The 16,673-nt window shown below is 51.3% G+C and overlaps 7 protein-coding genes across 7 annotated transcripts; 2 read left to right on the top strand and 5 right to left on the bottom strand.

The window, feature by feature from the left end:
• Positions 1-460: 460 nt before the first annotated feature.
• N7532_006271 (putative arginine transporter) lies at positions 461-2,253 on the bottom strand (the record flags this gene model as incomplete). The annotated part of the gene is made up of 2 exons (XM_056618765.1): positions 461-1,968; positions 2,028-2,253. The coding sequence occupies 2 exons, from the start codon at positions 2,251-2,253 to the stop codon at positions 461-463; spliced, it is 1,734 nt and encodes a 577-aa protein (XP_056474924.1).
• Positions 2,254-3,437: 1,184 nt separating this feature from the next.
• On the bottom strand, positions 3,438-4,059 carry N7532_006270 (MARVEL domain-containing protein; the record flags this gene model as incomplete). The annotated part of the gene is made up of 3 exons (XM_056618764.1): positions 3,438-3,546; positions 3,625-3,910; positions 3,981-4,059. The coding sequence occupies 3 exons, from the start codon at positions 4,057-4,059 to the stop codon at positions 3,438-3,440; spliced, it is 474 nt and encodes a 157-aa protein (XP_056474923.1).
• A 2,384-nt stretch (positions 4,060-6,443) lies between these two features.
• On the top strand, positions 6,444-7,949 carry N7532_006269 (O-acetylhomoserine aminocarboxypropyltransferase/cysteine synthase family protein; the record flags this gene model as incomplete). Its single annotated transcript, XM_056618763.1, has 4 exons — positions 6,444-6,493; positions 6,567-7,065; positions 7,129-7,697; positions 7,748-7,949. The coding sequence occupies 4 exons, from the start codon at positions 6,444-6,446 to the stop codon at positions 7,947-7,949; spliced, it is 1,320 nt and encodes a 439-aa protein (XP_056474922.1).
• Positions 7,950-8,298: 349 nt separating this feature from the next.
• Positions 8,299-8,580, bottom strand: N7532_006268 (NAD(P)-binding protein; the record flags this gene model as incomplete). Its single annotated transcript, XM_056618762.1, has 1 exon — positions 8,299-8,580. The coding sequence occupies one exon, from the start codon at positions 8,578-8,580 to the stop codon at positions 8,299-8,301; it is 282 nt and encodes a 93-aa protein (XP_056474921.1).
• Positions 8,581-9,949: 1,369 nt separating this feature from the next.
• On the bottom strand, positions 9,950-10,250 carry N7532_006267 (uncharacterized protein; the record flags this gene model as incomplete). Its single annotated transcript, XM_056618761.1, has 2 exons — positions 9,950-10,023; positions 10,091-10,250. The coding sequence occupies 2 exons, from the start codon at positions 10,248-10,250 to the stop codon at positions 9,950-9,952; spliced, it is 234 nt and encodes a 77-aa protein (XP_056474920.1).
• Positions 10,251-11,549: 1,299 nt separating this feature from the next.
• N7532_006266 (branched-chain amino acid aminotransferase, cytosolic) lies at positions 11,550-12,904 on the bottom strand (the record flags this gene model as incomplete). The annotated part of the gene is made up of 3 exons (XM_056618760.1): positions 11,550-12,261; positions 12,322-12,619; positions 12,673-12,904. The coding sequence occupies 3 exons, from the start codon at positions 12,902-12,904 to the stop codon at positions 11,550-11,552; spliced, it is 1,242 nt and encodes a 413-aa protein (XP_056474919.1).
• Positions 12,905-13,524: 620 nt separating this feature from the next.
• Positions 13,525-16,298, top strand: N7532_006265 (putative protein kinase Scy1; the record flags this gene model as incomplete). Its single annotated transcript, XM_056618759.1, has 3 exons — positions 13,525-13,752; positions 13,782-14,964; positions 15,022-16,298. 3 exons carry the CDS (start codon positions 13,525-13,527, stop codon positions 16,296-16,298), a joined length of 2,688 nt encoding a protein of 895 aa, XP_056474918.1.
• Between the last annotated feature and the right edge of the window lie 375 nt (positions 16,299-16,673).

The following is a 16,673-nucleotide window of genomic DNA, read 5'->3' as shown; positions in this document are numbered from 1 at the left end:
AGCGACCTTTTTGGGTGAAATCTCCAGGCGCACGATGGGTCGAGCGCAAGTACCTCGGCTCTTTGAGAGGCGGTACCTCGCTCCAGGCCGGTAGCCCCATACTTTGCACAGGTACCGCACTAGTGGGTCGCCACCACCCCTGGTCGGATTATGCAGCACGATGTCATCTGCGGGCCTCACATGCCGCGGGGATTCACATGCGGTCAGCCTTGAGTAGCTTCGGGATTGTGATGATTCTAATTATCGAGGGAAACTTTGTTGCTGCGGCTGTACAGAAAAGGTATGCTTTGCGTGGTCTTACTGTAGTAGAGATGCGATGACTCGAATAACTAAGAATATGTAAGGTCCCATAATATGTATGAATATGATACAAATAGTTTTAAAAAAGGTCCTCAAAACGCCATGCCACATGCCAGAAATTATATACAAGACCAAATAATATAACATGGCATCGAATTGCTTAGTCACAGATCCAGTGCCAGGCCTTGCCGTACCACGTGGTCGGCTCGGTTGTCTCCCACGTCTCGTTGTCAAACGTCGTCCGGCCCGTATCCAGATCAGCATCAAGCGGCTTGACGAACTTGGGCCGGAACAGAGCCCAGTGGCCGAGGTACAGCACCACGAACAGGATCAGACTGAGGTAACTGATGAAGAACTCCTTGACCTGGAAGTGGGGAATGAACGAGGTAAAGCCCTGGGTGAGGATAATGAGGATGTTGAAGAACAGGCCGTAGTACGACAGCCAGGGCTGCCATATCGCCTTGTAAGGCAGAATATCGCGCGACACGTCCCGCGCCTTGAGCGCCCGCTGGAACGCGATGTGGCAGGCGTTCAGAGAGCACCAGGTGATGAAACCGGCCACACCGGAGATCTGCAGGAGCCAGTTGAAGACCTCTGCACCCTCGTTCGAGACGTTCAGGAAACCGAGTAGACCGAACGCGGCGGTGAAGCCCACGGCGTAGTAGGGGACACCACCCTTGGAGGTCTTCTTCATGAAGTGCGGCGCGAAGCCTTCCTGGGCCAGACCGACGATGATACGGCTGCCACTGTAGACGTTGGAGTTGGCCGCCGAGAGCACGACTGTCAAGAGAACGGCGTTGATGATGTCGGGAAGAACGCTCACACCGGCACGGTTGGCGGCGATCACAAATGGCGAAGCATTGGCGTTGTAAGCGTCGGCGCCGGCACCCTCGCTCGTCACGAGACCGTCGTCGGTGGAGGGCACGACAATTCCGATGAAGAAAATGGTCAGGATGAAGAAGACGACAATTCGGATAAAAGTCTTGCGGATGGCAGACGGCACGGTCTTGCGAGGGTTTTCAGTCTCACCAGCCGCGATACCGACAAGCTCGGTACCCTGGTAAGAGAAACCGGCCTTGATCAGAACCGACCAAAATCCGACAAACTTAGCCACAGACGGAGTCATAGTTTCCACCAAATATGCCTTTGGAGCCACAAAAGGACCAGGGTCCACCCAGTAACGGAATCCGATATATCCCTCGTCACCCACACCGGCGTTCATGCAGATGGCGAAGATCATGAAGCCAATAACGGTAATCACTTTGATGCTGGAGAACCAGAACTCCATTTCACCATAGAAGCTCACGGGCATCAAGTTAAAAATGATGATCATAACCCAGAATACAGCGATAAAGATAGAGATGGGAATGGTGCTGTCCCAGAACTGAATAATCAAACCGGTCGTGGTCAATTCGAGAGCAAAGGTCGACGCCCACGAGAACCAATAGATCCAACCCATCGAGAAACCCAAGCTGGGATGGATCAACCGTGCCGCGTACGTCGTGAACGAACCGGGAATGGGTATATACGTCGCAAGTTCACCCAGCGCCGTCATGACCGAGTAGACGATAGTTCCGACAAAGATATAAGCGATCAGCGCACCCACAGGACCAGCGTCGACAATAGCCGTTCCGCTCGAGATGAAAAGACCAGTTCCGATGGTACCACCTGAGTCACAAGACAATCAGTATAAAAGATTTCCACACCGTCCAAGCGTGAGTACTCACCAATGGCAATCATCTGCAAATGTCTGCTCTTCAGCTTGCGCTTCAGCTCCGGCAGCGGATTCGACTCGCGGCTGGCGCCGTACTTCTCGTAGTCGACATCCTCAAAGCCCTTTTCCGGTAACTGCTGCTCGTGCTGGGGCTGCGCCTCCGTGACGGGGCTCTCAGACACCATCTTCGACTTTGTCTTATCCGACCACGGCGCGTTGAAGACCCGGTCGTCTGCCATACCTGGAGCGAGAGCGTGGTACGAAAGAGAGGAGAGGAGAGATCACGGGTAAGGGTAAGGATCTGACCAGCGCGAAACTGCCAGTGGGCTCCACCACGACCAGCGTAGGTCGCGCGGGTACCACCGAGGGCTTTCGAGTGGAGAAGCACGCGACGCTTGTCAAACCACTGCGAGATCGCGGAGGAGGGGAAATGTATTATGTAAAAATAACGCCGTGGGCACTCTGCTTGCAGACCTGGGGCGAGTCTCTTAGAAATGTTTTGGGCCCTTCACTAGTTTTCTAATGTGAATGAAAAATTTTCTCCATTCTCTGGTACTGGCGAATGCGACCCGGCTCGTTTTTGCCCATGTGGGCCATCGCGGACCAGATCAGAAAATTTTCGTTGGTGGCGACTGCCAGTGCCGCACTTCCATCTCAGCCTGTTCAGCATTACTGTACGCCTGCCGACCTTGAATTGCATCAACACTGCCTCACCGTGTTCGGTCGGGGTCGAGCGCAGGTTCAAGCTAGTCGATGTGACTCTGTTCGGGGCCAAGCCACCCGCCATGCCGCGCCGATCGCGATATCGCACTTACCTAACATTCCCTATGTATATCCAGCTACTACATACGACTGTACCATATACATAATGTGGAATTAAATAAACGACAAATTGCATATTCAATTAGATCCTAAATAATAATCACCTACCAGTAATAGCAAATAGCAGCCCGTCAATTGCCATTACTCGAGTTGAATCCCGAACCGGACAACAGCCGTTTCCGGCCGAGTGGGGCGATAAGCCGAATCCAACAAATCGGTATGACCAACCGATGATTATTCTTAGATGCCCTAAGGAGGTACGCATCCAGTGGAACGCTTTATCACCTTGGCTGCTGACTGGTTACTTGAAGTATACACTCACAGCCTGCATCTACCCTATAGAAGTATATCATACGATCTGGCACTATCAATCTCGCATGTGTCCTGGTTTCATGCATGCAAACTAACACTGAAGGTATCATGATACAAAGACTATTCTCATTATTAAGGTCATAAGATCGTCAACAGAAAGACAAGACATAAAGACCTCAGGGGGTATCGTGAATCGAATAAATCGCAAACTCGTCGCGTCAGCACCTCACTCTCCATCGCATCGAAAGGTTCGTCCTCAGGTATGAATCGCATGAATCATTGTCGCGAGCTAAACCCCGAGGTGGGCATTATGCTGCGTCTTCTGCGCACTCTCGCCCGAATTCCGATGGTGCAGCAGGTCAATAATGGCAAAGTACGTCGTGACGGAGAAGAGGACCCTAAAACCATCCAAAGAGATTAGCAACAGCCAGGCTTAAGAAAAATAAAAATAAAAATACAAACCGAGGGAAGCATACCACTCAAAAGCCCCAAAAACAGTAACCGCCTGCAAAGACCGACAGGTGCTATAATGACAATACCTAGGCGGCGGCAACTCCGCACCGAGGGCAATGAAGCCCGCAAACCAGAAGATCATCGTGACGACCTCGACACCGGGAATAACGAAGCGGTGCGCGAGGCGCGGGAAGAAGATTGGGGCGGCGCCGAGGTAGGGTGTTGCGACAAAGGCGGTCCAGCAGCCTAGGAAGAGGAGGAAGTCGACTGTGCTGGAGAAGGACCACCAGTCGTAGAAGGAGCTGATGACTTTTGGCAGAGTGAGGTTAGGATGCTGCTGCAGGTAATGTGGGTGAGTGACCGGGCTGAATGAACATACCGTAGGCGGTTAGGCCGACGACGATGAGGCCGAAAATTATCTGGATGATCCGGATGGCTTGGATCCAGGGGAGGTTCATCTTGGTGGTGGATGTTAGAGAAGTTGAGTTGGGTGTGGGGTGCTGGAAAAGCTGGTTGTGGTTGTCAGCCAGAGAAAGGAAGAAAGCGCGACGCGAAGCAAGGCAGCTGGGATATAAAGCGGCCCAAGTCAGCCACGTCGTCGCGCCGGCGTCATCGGTGACATCTTGGCAGTCAGGTGGCTTGCATGATAGGGCTGACCGTACCTTGGGGTATCCCAGGGTAGCCTAGGGTGATTTACGGCGATCGACGGGGAACTACAGTAGAACTGTAGAGTGATGCAGGTGAGTGTGGCAGCTGATGCGGGGTGTGGAGATGGACTTTTCGAGAGCAAAAGATCTAGGACGAATATCTAGAGGAGGGATCGCTTTTGTTTGTCTTTTTCTGCTGCCTATCCATAATACTAAGTAGTAATGTATTCTTGAAGAAACGCACCGCCACGGGTGGACCCCTTGGCAGCGCTGCCTAAACCTGGTAAACCGGTACTTTTCATTGGTGTATTGGGCGCTGATACCCGCTGGTGTCCAAGTTGACATGCAATTTCAGGGTCTCTCAGCCACTTGAAACATTTCTCGCCTAGCAATTATAAAAATAGCCTGCGAAGTGACGAACAAAGAAAAGCCACCTGGACTTGGCTTGTCGTTATTGGAAGACCGCTTTTCTGAATTGCCGCCTGCATCACTTGAAGTGTATTAAGAATCTCTTGGCTGTGGAACCGTCGACGTCCCTGTAGGCGGTGCGGCAAAAGCGCATTGTTGCTGGCATTTGCCGAATCCTTTGTTGCAAGCTACGACGGCTGGAGGTGCGTCTGCTGCTAGACTGGTGCCGAAAGTGTAGCCGGCCGCCTTGTAGCCTTGTAGCAGGGGACGACTAGTGCTGCGCATCCTGCATGGCATATTGCGTAGGTATCGGGGCTAGCTAGGCCGGGTACGGTGGGGAGTAAGGTGCGGAATAATTTCATTTTGTTCAAATGTGGTCTAGTTGACTCTAGTAGTGGTAGATAGTGCTTGCGGGGGATTCAAGGCAGAGATGGACTAGCGAGGAGATCAGGTGTATTAACATGAGAGGGAAGTGAGGGATATTTATGCTACGGAGGCTTTAACTATGACAGTGGGCTCCATGATGTTTTCATCGATAGCAATTGCCTTCATCATTTATCATAGATTGCCCTATCCTATAAATCCACCATAAAAGACCCAGGAGATCTCACAGCGTTGGAGTAAACAACACTGCAGCACGGGCCTTCTGGCATGCGCCGAACGCTGCATTACAAGTCATTATGCTGGCAGGGTAAAACCCGCTGCGCCGTAGCAAGCCATGACGACGGCTGCACACCCTACCTGGCAGACTCCGTCGGCTACTGGGCCGGCCACGGGGGTGATGAATGGTAAGGCCCGGAACACCTTCATTGCGATTGTAAATTTGATGATGATTGGTGGGAGGTGGATTTTTTTGATTGAGGTATAGCAGATATGGAAGTGATGAGGCTGAGATCGTAATATCAAGAGGGCAAGAAGGTGGCTTTTATAAGGTAATACTACAGTTTGTTTGGCAATTTTTGTTTGGTCAGGCAGTTAGCAATAACGTCTTTGCTAACTAATGACAATTGCTTTCGTGATTCGTCCTAACCTTAGAATTGCCCGTCAAATGCAGAGGACTGCAAGGATGTTTGCACAGCTACACCAGTAGTTATGAAGAGCTAAGATCAGAGGTGGGCACTTGGGTGGCTGTTAGCGATTCCAAATGGCGGCCTGAACGATGTACGGGTACCTGAAGTGTAAGGCGTGGAGGCCGGTGAGCTAACTAAGTTAACTAATCCGGGGTAAACACCACAACGATGTAGTACAGACAAGAGAAGGCAGAATAGTGTGAGAAGACAACATGAAACAACCATGCTGCACGAAAAGTCAGGTGATGCGACAATCTAGTAAACAGCCGGAATTACTGGTATATATTAGCACTCTATAGAATTGCGACCAAACTACCTAGGATGGGATGATTTAGCACTGGCATACATCTGGTGTATACATTTAGATTGCACGACAAAAGGACAGTCGCACCTGGTGGCAGAATCCCTGTTACAACCGAAATACGAACTAGCGGGGTCGGACCCCGCCAGAGTCGACTCTCACGCGAGAATGCGTGATTGGCACCGCGTAACGAAAAATAAAAATCGCGGAACCAAAAGGAAGCTCAAGTACGATCACGCCATCGAAACCCGCGGTAGCTCTGTCCCTCTCCTCGGTTAGGGGAGTACATAAGGAGGACATTTCCAGATCCCAATTCTATTGCATTATATCCCTACACGAATACTTCTGTCTTAGTAGTTACTATTGTATCGCCGTCCCGTCGACACCTGAACCCACCCGCTTCCCCGCAATCCACCATGTCCGATCCCCAGAATCTCCACTTTGAGACCCTCCAGTTGCACGCCGGGTACAGCTACTTCCCCTTCGTACACCAGCACCTGCTCTATCCTAGTATCCGGCGCTAACAACACCAAATGCAGCCACGAACCAGACTCAGCAACCAACTCCCGCGCAGTCCCCATCTACGCCACAACCTCCTACACCTTCAATGACTCCGCGCACGGCGCCCGACTCTTCGGGCTGAAAGAATTCGGCAACATCTACAGCCGAATCATGAATCCGACCGTCGACGTCTTCGAAAAGCGCATCGCGGCTCTAGAGGGCGGCGTTGCGGCCGTCGCAGCTGCCTCGGGCCAAGCAGCACAGTTCATGGCGATTTCGGCGCTCGCGCATGCGGGCGATAATATCGTTTCCACGAGCAATTTGTACGGTGGCACATATAACCAGTTCAAGGTGCTTTTCCCGCGTCTCGGGATCACGACGAAGTTTGTTGCTGGTGACAAGCCCGCTGATATTGCGGCTGCTATTGATGAGAAGACGAAGGCGGTTTATGTTGAGACTATTGGGAATCCCAGGTATAATGTTCCGGATTTTGAGGAGATCGCGAGGGTTGCGCATGAGAAGGGGGTTCCGGTTGTTGTACGCCACTCCTCTCAAAATTGTCAAGAGATTACATGTCAGCTTTACTCACTATTCTCATAGGTCGACAACACCTTCGGCGCAGGTGGCTACTTCGCCCGACCCATCGACCACGGTGCCGACATAGTCGTACACAGCGCAACCAAATGGATCGGCGGGCACGGTACAACAATCGGCGGCGTAGTAATCGACAGCGGCAAATTCGACTGGGGCGCGCACGGGTCTCGATTCCCACAATTCATCGAGCCATCCGAGGGGTACCACGGCCTGAAATTCTGGGAGACGTTCGGCTCAATTGCGTACGCGATTCGGGTGCGGGTTGAGATTCTGCGCGACCTCGGCTCAGCGCTGAACCCGTTCGCGGCGCAGCAGCTGATTCTGGGACTGGAGACGTTGTCCCTGCGCTCGGAGCGTCATGCGACTAATGCCCTTGCGCTTGCGCGGTGGTTGCAGAAGAATGAGCATGTTAGCTGGGTTTCGTATCCGGGTTTGGAGGATCATCCGTCGCATGCTCTTGCGAAGAAATATTTACCCCGTGGGTTTGGAGGTGTGCTTTCTTTTGGGGTTAAGGGGGGTGCGGCGGCCGGGAGTCAGGTTGTTGATGGGTTCAAGTTGATTTCGAATTTGGCTAAGTATGTGCTGCGATTGCTGTCGAGGGCTTGTTTGACTGACTCCTTTTTAGTGTTGGTGATTCTAAGACGCTGGCTATTCATCCTTGGTCAACGACCCATGAGCAGCTCTCTGATAAGGAAAAAGAGGATTCGGGTGTTACGGAGGATGGAATTCGGATTTCTGTTGGAACGGAGCATATTGATGATATAATTGCTGACTTTGAGCAGTCGTTTAAGGCTTCGAAGGCTGCGGTGCCGGATCGTACTGCATAAGGAGATTCGATTCAAGTATTGACACGAAGGAAATATTTTTCGTCTTGATACGGCTCGGTCTGTAGGAGGCTAAGTCTAGAACAGTACAGTTTCTATGGATATAGTGACGAGTATACGGTAATACCTTCAAGGACAGCGCAAATGACAATGCCCAAGATATCTCTCTAGTAACCCAGGGCTTGCCGATTGGTCTCCCTAATCTCCCCTTCAGATATAATCCGCAACCCCAACCGCTCATTCCAATTAACTCCATAAAGTCACTACCCTTATACCTCTTCCCATACATCATCTGAAAGTAATAATCAATAAACACAGACATATCACCCTGCTTCAACTTCTCATCCGACATCTAAATAACCTCCCTAACCGAAACCTCTTCCGGAATCCCAAAGTCAATACCAGTAAAATCAGAAACAAGCTCCGTCAACCGACGCTCCGAGACAGCAGCCGAGCAGATATAAATGGGCTGATTAACAGCAGCCTCAAAGGTACTCTCATTGCCCAATAATTTGACAATCGCTGTGGCGATATTCGAGAGCGTAGAGACAGCGATAACCTTGTCGCCTCCGCTATAAAAAACAGCCTTCTTGCTCACGGGATTCGGACCAAGAACACCGTACTTGATGCCCATATCGAAGAAGGCGCCGAATGTTGACGGAGGTCCATGTCGTGGCGCCGGAGGGCCTGGTCATTACGGACGAGAGATATTGGCGGAATGAAATCTTTTCCTTGGGATTCGAGTATGGGTGGTGAATTCAGTTGGAATGAAGCGCTTGATGGAAGCGGTGACGTAGGCATCGATGATCAGTTTTTCGGTGGTGAGGTTGGTGAATGGGACGGCGCTAGTATTGTCAGTTAGAATAGCTTTGGATATAGAAGAAGGGCAGGATCTGTACCTAATAACAACATCCTGCCCGGTGAAGGTAGATACCAGTTCCACCTTGTTCTGATAGTCGACCTTGACAACCTTGAGACATTCTGGCGCGGGTTTGTTTGAGTCTTTGCGTTATATGGCGGTGACCTTATGGCCAGCAGCTTCAAGGCCTGGCGATGCGAGAGCTGAGAGTCCCGGTTGCCTTTCTCTTGTTGTTAGTGGTACCTAAGGCGAGGTGGTGGAAAGTGGAAAGTATTATACTCCGATGATGGACACTTTTCTCATGATGGCAGCCCTTTGGAGTGAGAATTGCAAGATTGATCTCGAAAAGAACTTTGGAAATATGATTATTTCTGGAGTACCCTTACATTCGAAATATAAATATTCTGGTCATGTCGCGACTCGGCATTCCGATGTACCGATTTGCCTCCTCGGGGTTGAGGTCAACACTGATATATTAAGCCCAGGCTTGAAATCATAGCCGAACGCAGTAATCAACCACCGCCAGCACTAACTAATACACTCCAGATATTCCAACACACCGATAGTAATTGATCTACTAAGACTACGTTTCCTTGAATTTAAATAAACTATTCGAGACACGTATTCGGATATTCCAATTCCACTCGCTGACCCCGCTTCACGACGAACACTGCGTAGAGGGCGACTATGCGGTACTACTATACTCCACATGACTCGGTCCAATATCCTTCGCATCAGATTGGGCAGGCTCAATATCGACCAATGCCTCAGCAAACCCTGCCTTCTTTCTCGCCTTCGCCTCATTAACAGCCATCCAGGCCCGAGGCACAACCTTCCATTGAAAAGACTTTTGATAAAAAGTCTGCTTCGCTTCAATCTCTCGGTCCCGCACCTCATCATTCAAGAAAAGGAGATCAACAGACTCCAAATTGAGGTCTCGGGGTAAAGCAGTAAACAATAAAAGCAGCGACAACATTAAAACCGCGAAAATGATATAGGTCTTGTGCCTGATATTTTTGAAGGGCGGGTGGTGTGATTTCGACGACCTAGCGATGTAGAAAAGTTAGGAATCTCAGCCGAAACTTGTATTGGTAATTCTGGGCCTGTCTTACCAGAAAATTCCCAAGGAAATCCGCCGCCGCAGCTAGCGCCGTGCCCTTGGATCAATTGTCAGCGAAAGGATCTCGGCGGGATACACCCTGACCGTGGCCATCCAGCCTGTAAAGTGATGTTAACTTGCCCACATAACTATCTGAGTACAAAGATAAAAAGGAATGCAACTCACCCCACGTGAGGGAGGCCTCGAATGCGAAGACGAAGAATACGGCTGCGATGCCGGAGGGCTTTTTGTCGATGGCTACGGTGATGGCTTCGCAAACTAGCACGGTGCACATTCCGATTGCCATGATGATGAATAGACATCTTCTACCAACTGAGTCGATCATTTGTCACTGCGATGTATCAGATAGAACCAGATTGGCAAGTGGTGGAGCTCATACCGTCAGAAATGAGGCGATGATATACCACACTTGAAGGAAGCAGCCAACGAACAAAGATTCCTCTTGGCCCCTTCCAAGGCTATCCTGGAATAGTGTTGGAGCGTAGTAGCTCACGATATTGATACCTGTGGACCAAGTAAGCTTTGTGAAATTCAAGTACTCATAGCAAGTCTTACCAGAAGTCTGCTGCATGAACTAAATCCCAAGTGCCAGGAAGAACCGCTTATTTAGCAGCGCCCCCCCCCCCCCCCCCCCCCCCCATCTATAAGCACGGATTTCCAAGTACCCTCCTCCTCCGCTTTGATATTGTTAAACAGGTCTCTCGCCAGCATATTATTTGGGCCAAGATAGCCAAGCATCTTTAAGCATTTAAGGCGTGACTCAAATGCGTGAAGTGGAACTCGAAGGGATCGATTGAGGTATTTCCTGTTTGAGGGTTACCCCCGCGTGTCGATCGAAGCTTCGCTGGCGCTATGCGACGTTGTAGAGGCTCTGACCTTACTGGGTCCACTTCGGATTTGGGCCGTGAAGGAGTAGGAGGAGGAATAAAGGGCATTGTGAGTGAGGGCTTGGGGAGAAGGGCTATGTTGTTTGTTTTGGGTGGGTTGAGGCAACTTGTCGATGTGTATAATCGAGACGGGCGATGGTTGTAGGTATTCTGGCAGATTTCTAGTAGCCACTAGGATGCGCTAGAAGAGTTCTGTTTGAAGATCGCTTCTGACGGTTATGTTGTGGTATTTTTTTTCTAGGCTCAGACTAAACTGCAGGAGTAGTAACGCGTTGAAAGGCCCAACGGAGCCGGAAGTATGTAACAGGCCATGGCATGGTCATTGTATACTTAAGCGTAGGGGACATCTCCTCGAAAGCATAGAATTTAGCTAATCCCGAATTTCTTTCCGAATTTCTTTATCCGCACTGGGCAGTTCCCACTGAAAAGTGACAACTCAAGTCCAGGTTTCTTTCAATGTCATGCCAGATACTTCATCTTGCGGGATTTTGGGAAAAAATTGTTTAAAAATGAATCTAATGCTCTCTTAAAAAACCGAAAAGATGACGAGAAGATGCCTTTCCCAAACATCCCACGGCAATGATCATGAGGTCCAACCCTAGACATAAAAACAGAAAAAGCTAATAGCTTTTGAAGTTCATGCTCAAAAGCATATGCCAAAAGTGCGTATAGTAAAAAACAAATCTCTTTAAACCGAACCACACGTATGTGATCCTAAAATAATATACCCATCTCCATTAAACAACGTAACTCCAGGGGTGATCCTCATCACCGTACTGGATACCCTCAATCCAGTTCTTCATCTTGAGGGCAATCTCACCAGCCTCCTCATTCTCCTTCAGACCGCAGTCCACCATCTTGCCGCGGTAGCTGATGTTCCGCACCGGACTGACAATGGCAGCGGTGCCGGCACCGAAGACCTCAATCATGCGGCCCTCCTCGGCGGCCTCGGCGACATCCGCCATGCGGATCTTGCGCTCCGAGATCTCCCAGCCCTCGGGCACAAGACGCTCGCGGGCTAGGGAGAGCACGGAGTCACGAGTGACACCTTCCAGAATGGTACCGTCCAGAGGAGCAGTGATGAGCTCCTTCTTGCCGGTCTCCTTGTTCTTCAGAGCGATGAAGAGATTCATAGTACCGACCTCGGTCACGTACTCCTCCTCGCCGAAGAGCCACAGATTCTGCTGGAAGCCGCGGGACGCAGCCTCGAGCTGGGGCAGGATGCACGGGGCGTAGTTGGCACCGAGCTTCTTGTCACCAACACCACCGGGCCAGGCGCGGACGGCATAGTCGGTGGCCTCCAGGGAGATGGCCTTGAAGCCGGTGGGGTAGTAAGGACCGACAGGGCTTGCAATGACGAACAGCAGGGCCGAGCCGGGGGGACCGACGCCAAGAGTCTTCTGGGTACCGATCATGGTGGGTCGCAGGTACAGAGAGTAGCCACGGGCACTATAAAAGTAAGTCATCGGCAACATATTTAGATGACCAGAACAAACAAGAGTCACTCACTCCGGAATGAAACGGTCGTCGACCTTCACAAACTCTCCAATCAGCTTGGTCAAAGCCTCGCCGTCAAAGGTCGGCAGGGCAATGCGCGCGGAGGACTTGTTCAGACGCTCCATGTTCTTGTTGGGCCGGAACAGACGGGTCCCCCCATTGTGATCCTTGTATGCCTTCATTCCCTCGAAGCACTCGAAAGCGTAGTGGAACACACAGGTGGACGGGTCCAGGCTGAGGTTCTGGTAGGGGATAATGCGGGGAGTGTGCCACCCATCGGTGGCGGTCCATTCAATCGAGAGCATGTGGTCTAGATCCAATTAGCAATTGAAGCAGCGCATAGTGCATGGATGAAACACGTACCAGTGAAGGTCCGGCCAAAGACAAGCTCATTGTTAGGAGTAAGCTCCTTAGGAGTGCTCGTCTTGGTAATGCTCAGCTTGGAGGGATCCAGGCCAAGCAACTGAGAAGCCGCAGCGGCCGTCGCACCAAAGTTGCGCTGCCATGACCGGGTGGATGGGATCTGCGAGGACAAACGGGGGCGTGTAAGGCCGGCCAACGCCGCACGGCGGGTCAATTGTTGAAGCGACTTCATGACTGAATCTATATGTGAGCTGGATTGAAGTATGGGGGGAAGGGAGGGAGGACCGACTGTTTTTAAACGATGACTCCGCACGTCTCGGAGTGCAAGACCAACTCCGACGCGCCCAAAAAGGGAAATCAACGCCCTCACCGCCTTCGCGGTTCTCCCCGGAGACGATGACTTAGCGGCCGTGTACCCGATCGGGCCAATCAGAGAGGCTCGATACGTCCCAGACCCGCCGACTTCGGATGCGCAGGGCTGCAGTTCTGGCCGGCCTTTGAAGTTTTGGCCGACGCAAAGCGGGGGATCACCTGACCGGCCCCGAGAGTTCAGCTCGAGCTTTCCAGCACGTGACCCCTGCGATAGGAACATTGTTATCGCAGCCGAGATTGGGGCTGGAGCTCGCCAGGGCTAGTGTCCACTGGACTCGAGCGAGTGGACGTCTCGATCGCGACGTAAAGCGCGCAAAGCACCGCGTCGCATACTCCATCTTCGGTCCAGATCAATCCGCTCGATGCGGAGGAGTTATGTACGCTACCAGTCTCGTCACGGTCCTGTGAAACGAACCGTCATCAACCCAGTTTCGACCTGTCTTCTATGATCTGCACGTCCACCGTGCACTCGGATCCACGATGTTTTCGAACGCGTTGAAGTCATTCAGCTCGAATATTTCCGCCAATTATCAGATCGCTCCCCACGCGACTATCTACTCAGGCCCCTGGAAAATCCACGATGCCAAGAAGAAATCCACCGGCACCCCGGCGTCTGTTTTCATCTTCGAACGCAAGACCCTCGAACCGCGATCAGGCGGATTTGGCACCCGCTCATCAGGATCCGGAACGAAGAAGATACAGGAGGATGTGATTGAGCGACTCAAACGGGAGGCCAGCAATCTGGCCAGATTGCGACACCCTCCATCCTTCAAGTGCTCGAGCCCGTCGAGGAAACCCGCAACGGTGGTCTCATGTTTGCGACAGAACATCTGACAGCCTCGCTTTCTGGTCTTTTATTGGATAAAAACGAGCAAGAAGGTGCTTCGGGTGGTTCGAGAGCTAATCGCTATATGGTAGAGGATGCCGATGGAACTCGCAGGCGGAGGGAATTTGAGATTGATGAACTAGAAATCCAAAAGGGCTTACTGCAAGTGGCAAAGGGTCTTGAATTCCTTCACGAATCCGCAGGCCTTGTCCACGGTAACCTGAGTCCGGATGCCATCTATGTCAATGCTAAATCGGATTGGAAGATCTCTGGTCTTGGATTTGCGGGGCCTCCAGATTCGTCGGAAACTCGTTCGACGCTGCCACCACTGGCCGTCTCCGAGGTTCTCTATCAAGATCCAAGACTACCACCTTCTGTGCAGCTCAACATGAATTACACTTCTCCGGATTTTGCCATGGATTCCAACGTGTCGTCCGCCGCCGACATGTTCTCTTTGGGTCTGATCATCATCGCTCTCTACAATTCACCCCACGTCTCCCCACTGGAAACCCATGCGAACTTGTCGACCTATAAAAAGCTGCTCAGCTCCCCTTCCACTACTCCCTCTCAGAGCAATAACTTCCTCTGCTCTAATCCTATCCCGAGGGATGTTCTATCCCAGGTGCTACCCAGGTTGATCACACGGAGGCCTGCCCAGCGTATGAATGCGCGCGAGTTTCAACAATCACCATATTTTGATAATGTTCTGGTATCGACTATCCGATTTTTGGAGTCTCTCCCGGCCAAGAACCCGAACGAAAAGTCTCAGTTCTTGCGAGGCCTCCAACGAGTCCTACCAGACTTTCCTGTCTCGGTGTTGGAAAGGAAGCTTTTGGGCGCGCTGCTTGATGAACTGAAGGACCGCGATTTGCTGGCCCTTCTATTGCAGAACGTCTTTGGTATCCTTCAACGCATTCCAAATGGACGCCGTGTCTTTCCCGAAAAGATCATCCCCCGTTTGAAGGAGTTATTTGGCACTGCGTCGGGCAAACCAGCCCAAGAACGCGACTCAAAGAAAGATGCAGGCCTTATGGTTCTTCTTGAGAATATGAAGCTGGTGACGGAGAACTGCACTGGCATGGAATTCAAAGATGGTACGTTTTCCCTTGATTTCAGCATACTTTGCGAGCGTGAACTGACTGTTCTTCCAGAAATCTTACCACTCATCCGCCTTGGACTGGACTCGCCCACCCACTCTTTGGTAGATGCTTCAATCAAATGCCTCCCGGTATTCCTTCCTACGCTTGATTTCAGTACCGTCAAAAATGAAGTCTTTCCACCAATCGCCAGCACCTTCAGCCGCACTAGCAGCCTTGCGATCAAGGTCCGCAGTCTGGAAGCATTCAGTGTGCTGTGTGGCGGCTCTACAGATGAGTCTGATGGTCTCGATGACCTATCTGGCGCTGTGGCACCATCCAAGACTGTCAAGTCCTCCATCCTAGACAAATATACTATCCAAGAGAAGCTTGTCCCCTCTCTCAAGGCGATCAAGACAAAAGAGCCTTCGGTCATGATGGCAGCACTGAAGGTCTTCCGTGAAGTTGGAAAAATCGCAGACAGTGATTTCCTCGCCCTCGAGGTTCTACCTATTCTCTGGAGCTTCAGTCTTGGACCTCTCCTGAATTTGAAACAGTTCAATGACTACATGGCCCTGATCAAGTCCCTTTCCACCAAGGTCGAGAAGGAGCAGGTCCGCAAGTTGCAAGAGCTCTCGTCGGGTGGAGACTCTGGCGGGTTCCAGAATGGTGCCAACAGCTTCTCCCAGTCCACGACTGATCTCACATCCTCTGAAACAGATAGCACAAGAAACAACTTTGAGCGTCTCGTCCTCGGCAACAAACCTGCATCGCTGAATGGCAAAGAGGCCGATATCTGGGGAAGTATGGAGCCAGAGCCAGCCACGAAACGACCGAGCATGTCTCCTGCGTTTTCGTGGTCCACAAACAATAACTCGGGAGGTTTCCGCTCTATCACGCCCGATCAGAAGCTCAACTCCATTCCATCTCTGCAGCCCGCGCCTCAAGCACCTCCTGCGATGTCTACCTCACAGCTCCCATCTATGCAACCCATGCAGCCCATGCAGCCATCGAATCCCTGGGCTGCACCGGCTCAAACAGCCAATCGAACTGGGTCTTCATTGGCATCGCTGTCTAACATGTCAGCAGCTGCGCCAATGTCTCAACCGGCTGCTCAGCAAAACCCCAACTACTCCGCCTTCTCCATTCCGCCTCCTCCAAGCGGCATGGGAGGAGGTATGAGTAGTATGGGCGGCATGGGCACGAACAATGCCATGAGGTCTCCGTCGCTGAACATGAACATGAACACGACATCAGCATTCCCCATGCAGGCCCCCATGCAGGCTCCGCCGCCACCACAATCGCAACCACCGCAAAAGTCTGGTCTGGATAAATATGAAAGTCTGCTATGAAAGGAACGAATTAGTTTCTTTATCTTCCTGCAAATACCCCTCATGTTGCTGTTATACCCACTGTTGCGCGATTTTCTGGTGCATAAGTACATAGACACGTTCAATGAGGAAGAATCAAATGCATTGCTGTATTTAGGTTTGATGATAGTTCAATTTCACCCTAAATACAACATTTTCAAGTCGCTATTATTGATAAATCTGGCAAAGACTAGTGCCAAGTACTCCGAGGTACTCCACAGCGATGCCGAGGGCGGAGAAGTACCTGATTGGTACACTGCACCTCGATATGTCATAGCTACAACCTAACCCTCGACCCTCCAATGCACTCCCTGCGTGGCATTGCGCCGCGTTTGTCACTTACCCGGAGCTCCATTC

The sequence above is a fragment of the Penicillium argentinense genome, assembly GCF_028826775.1.
Source record: "Penicillium argentinense strain IBT 30761 chromosome Unknown utg000005l_segment0_segment0, whole genome shotgun sequence".
NCBI classification, from domain to species: Eukaryota; Fungi; Ascomycota; class Eurotiomycetes; order Eurotiales; family Aspergillaceae; genus Penicillium; species Penicillium argentinense.
This window is presented reverse-complemented; position numbering and strand designations above follow the sequence as displayed.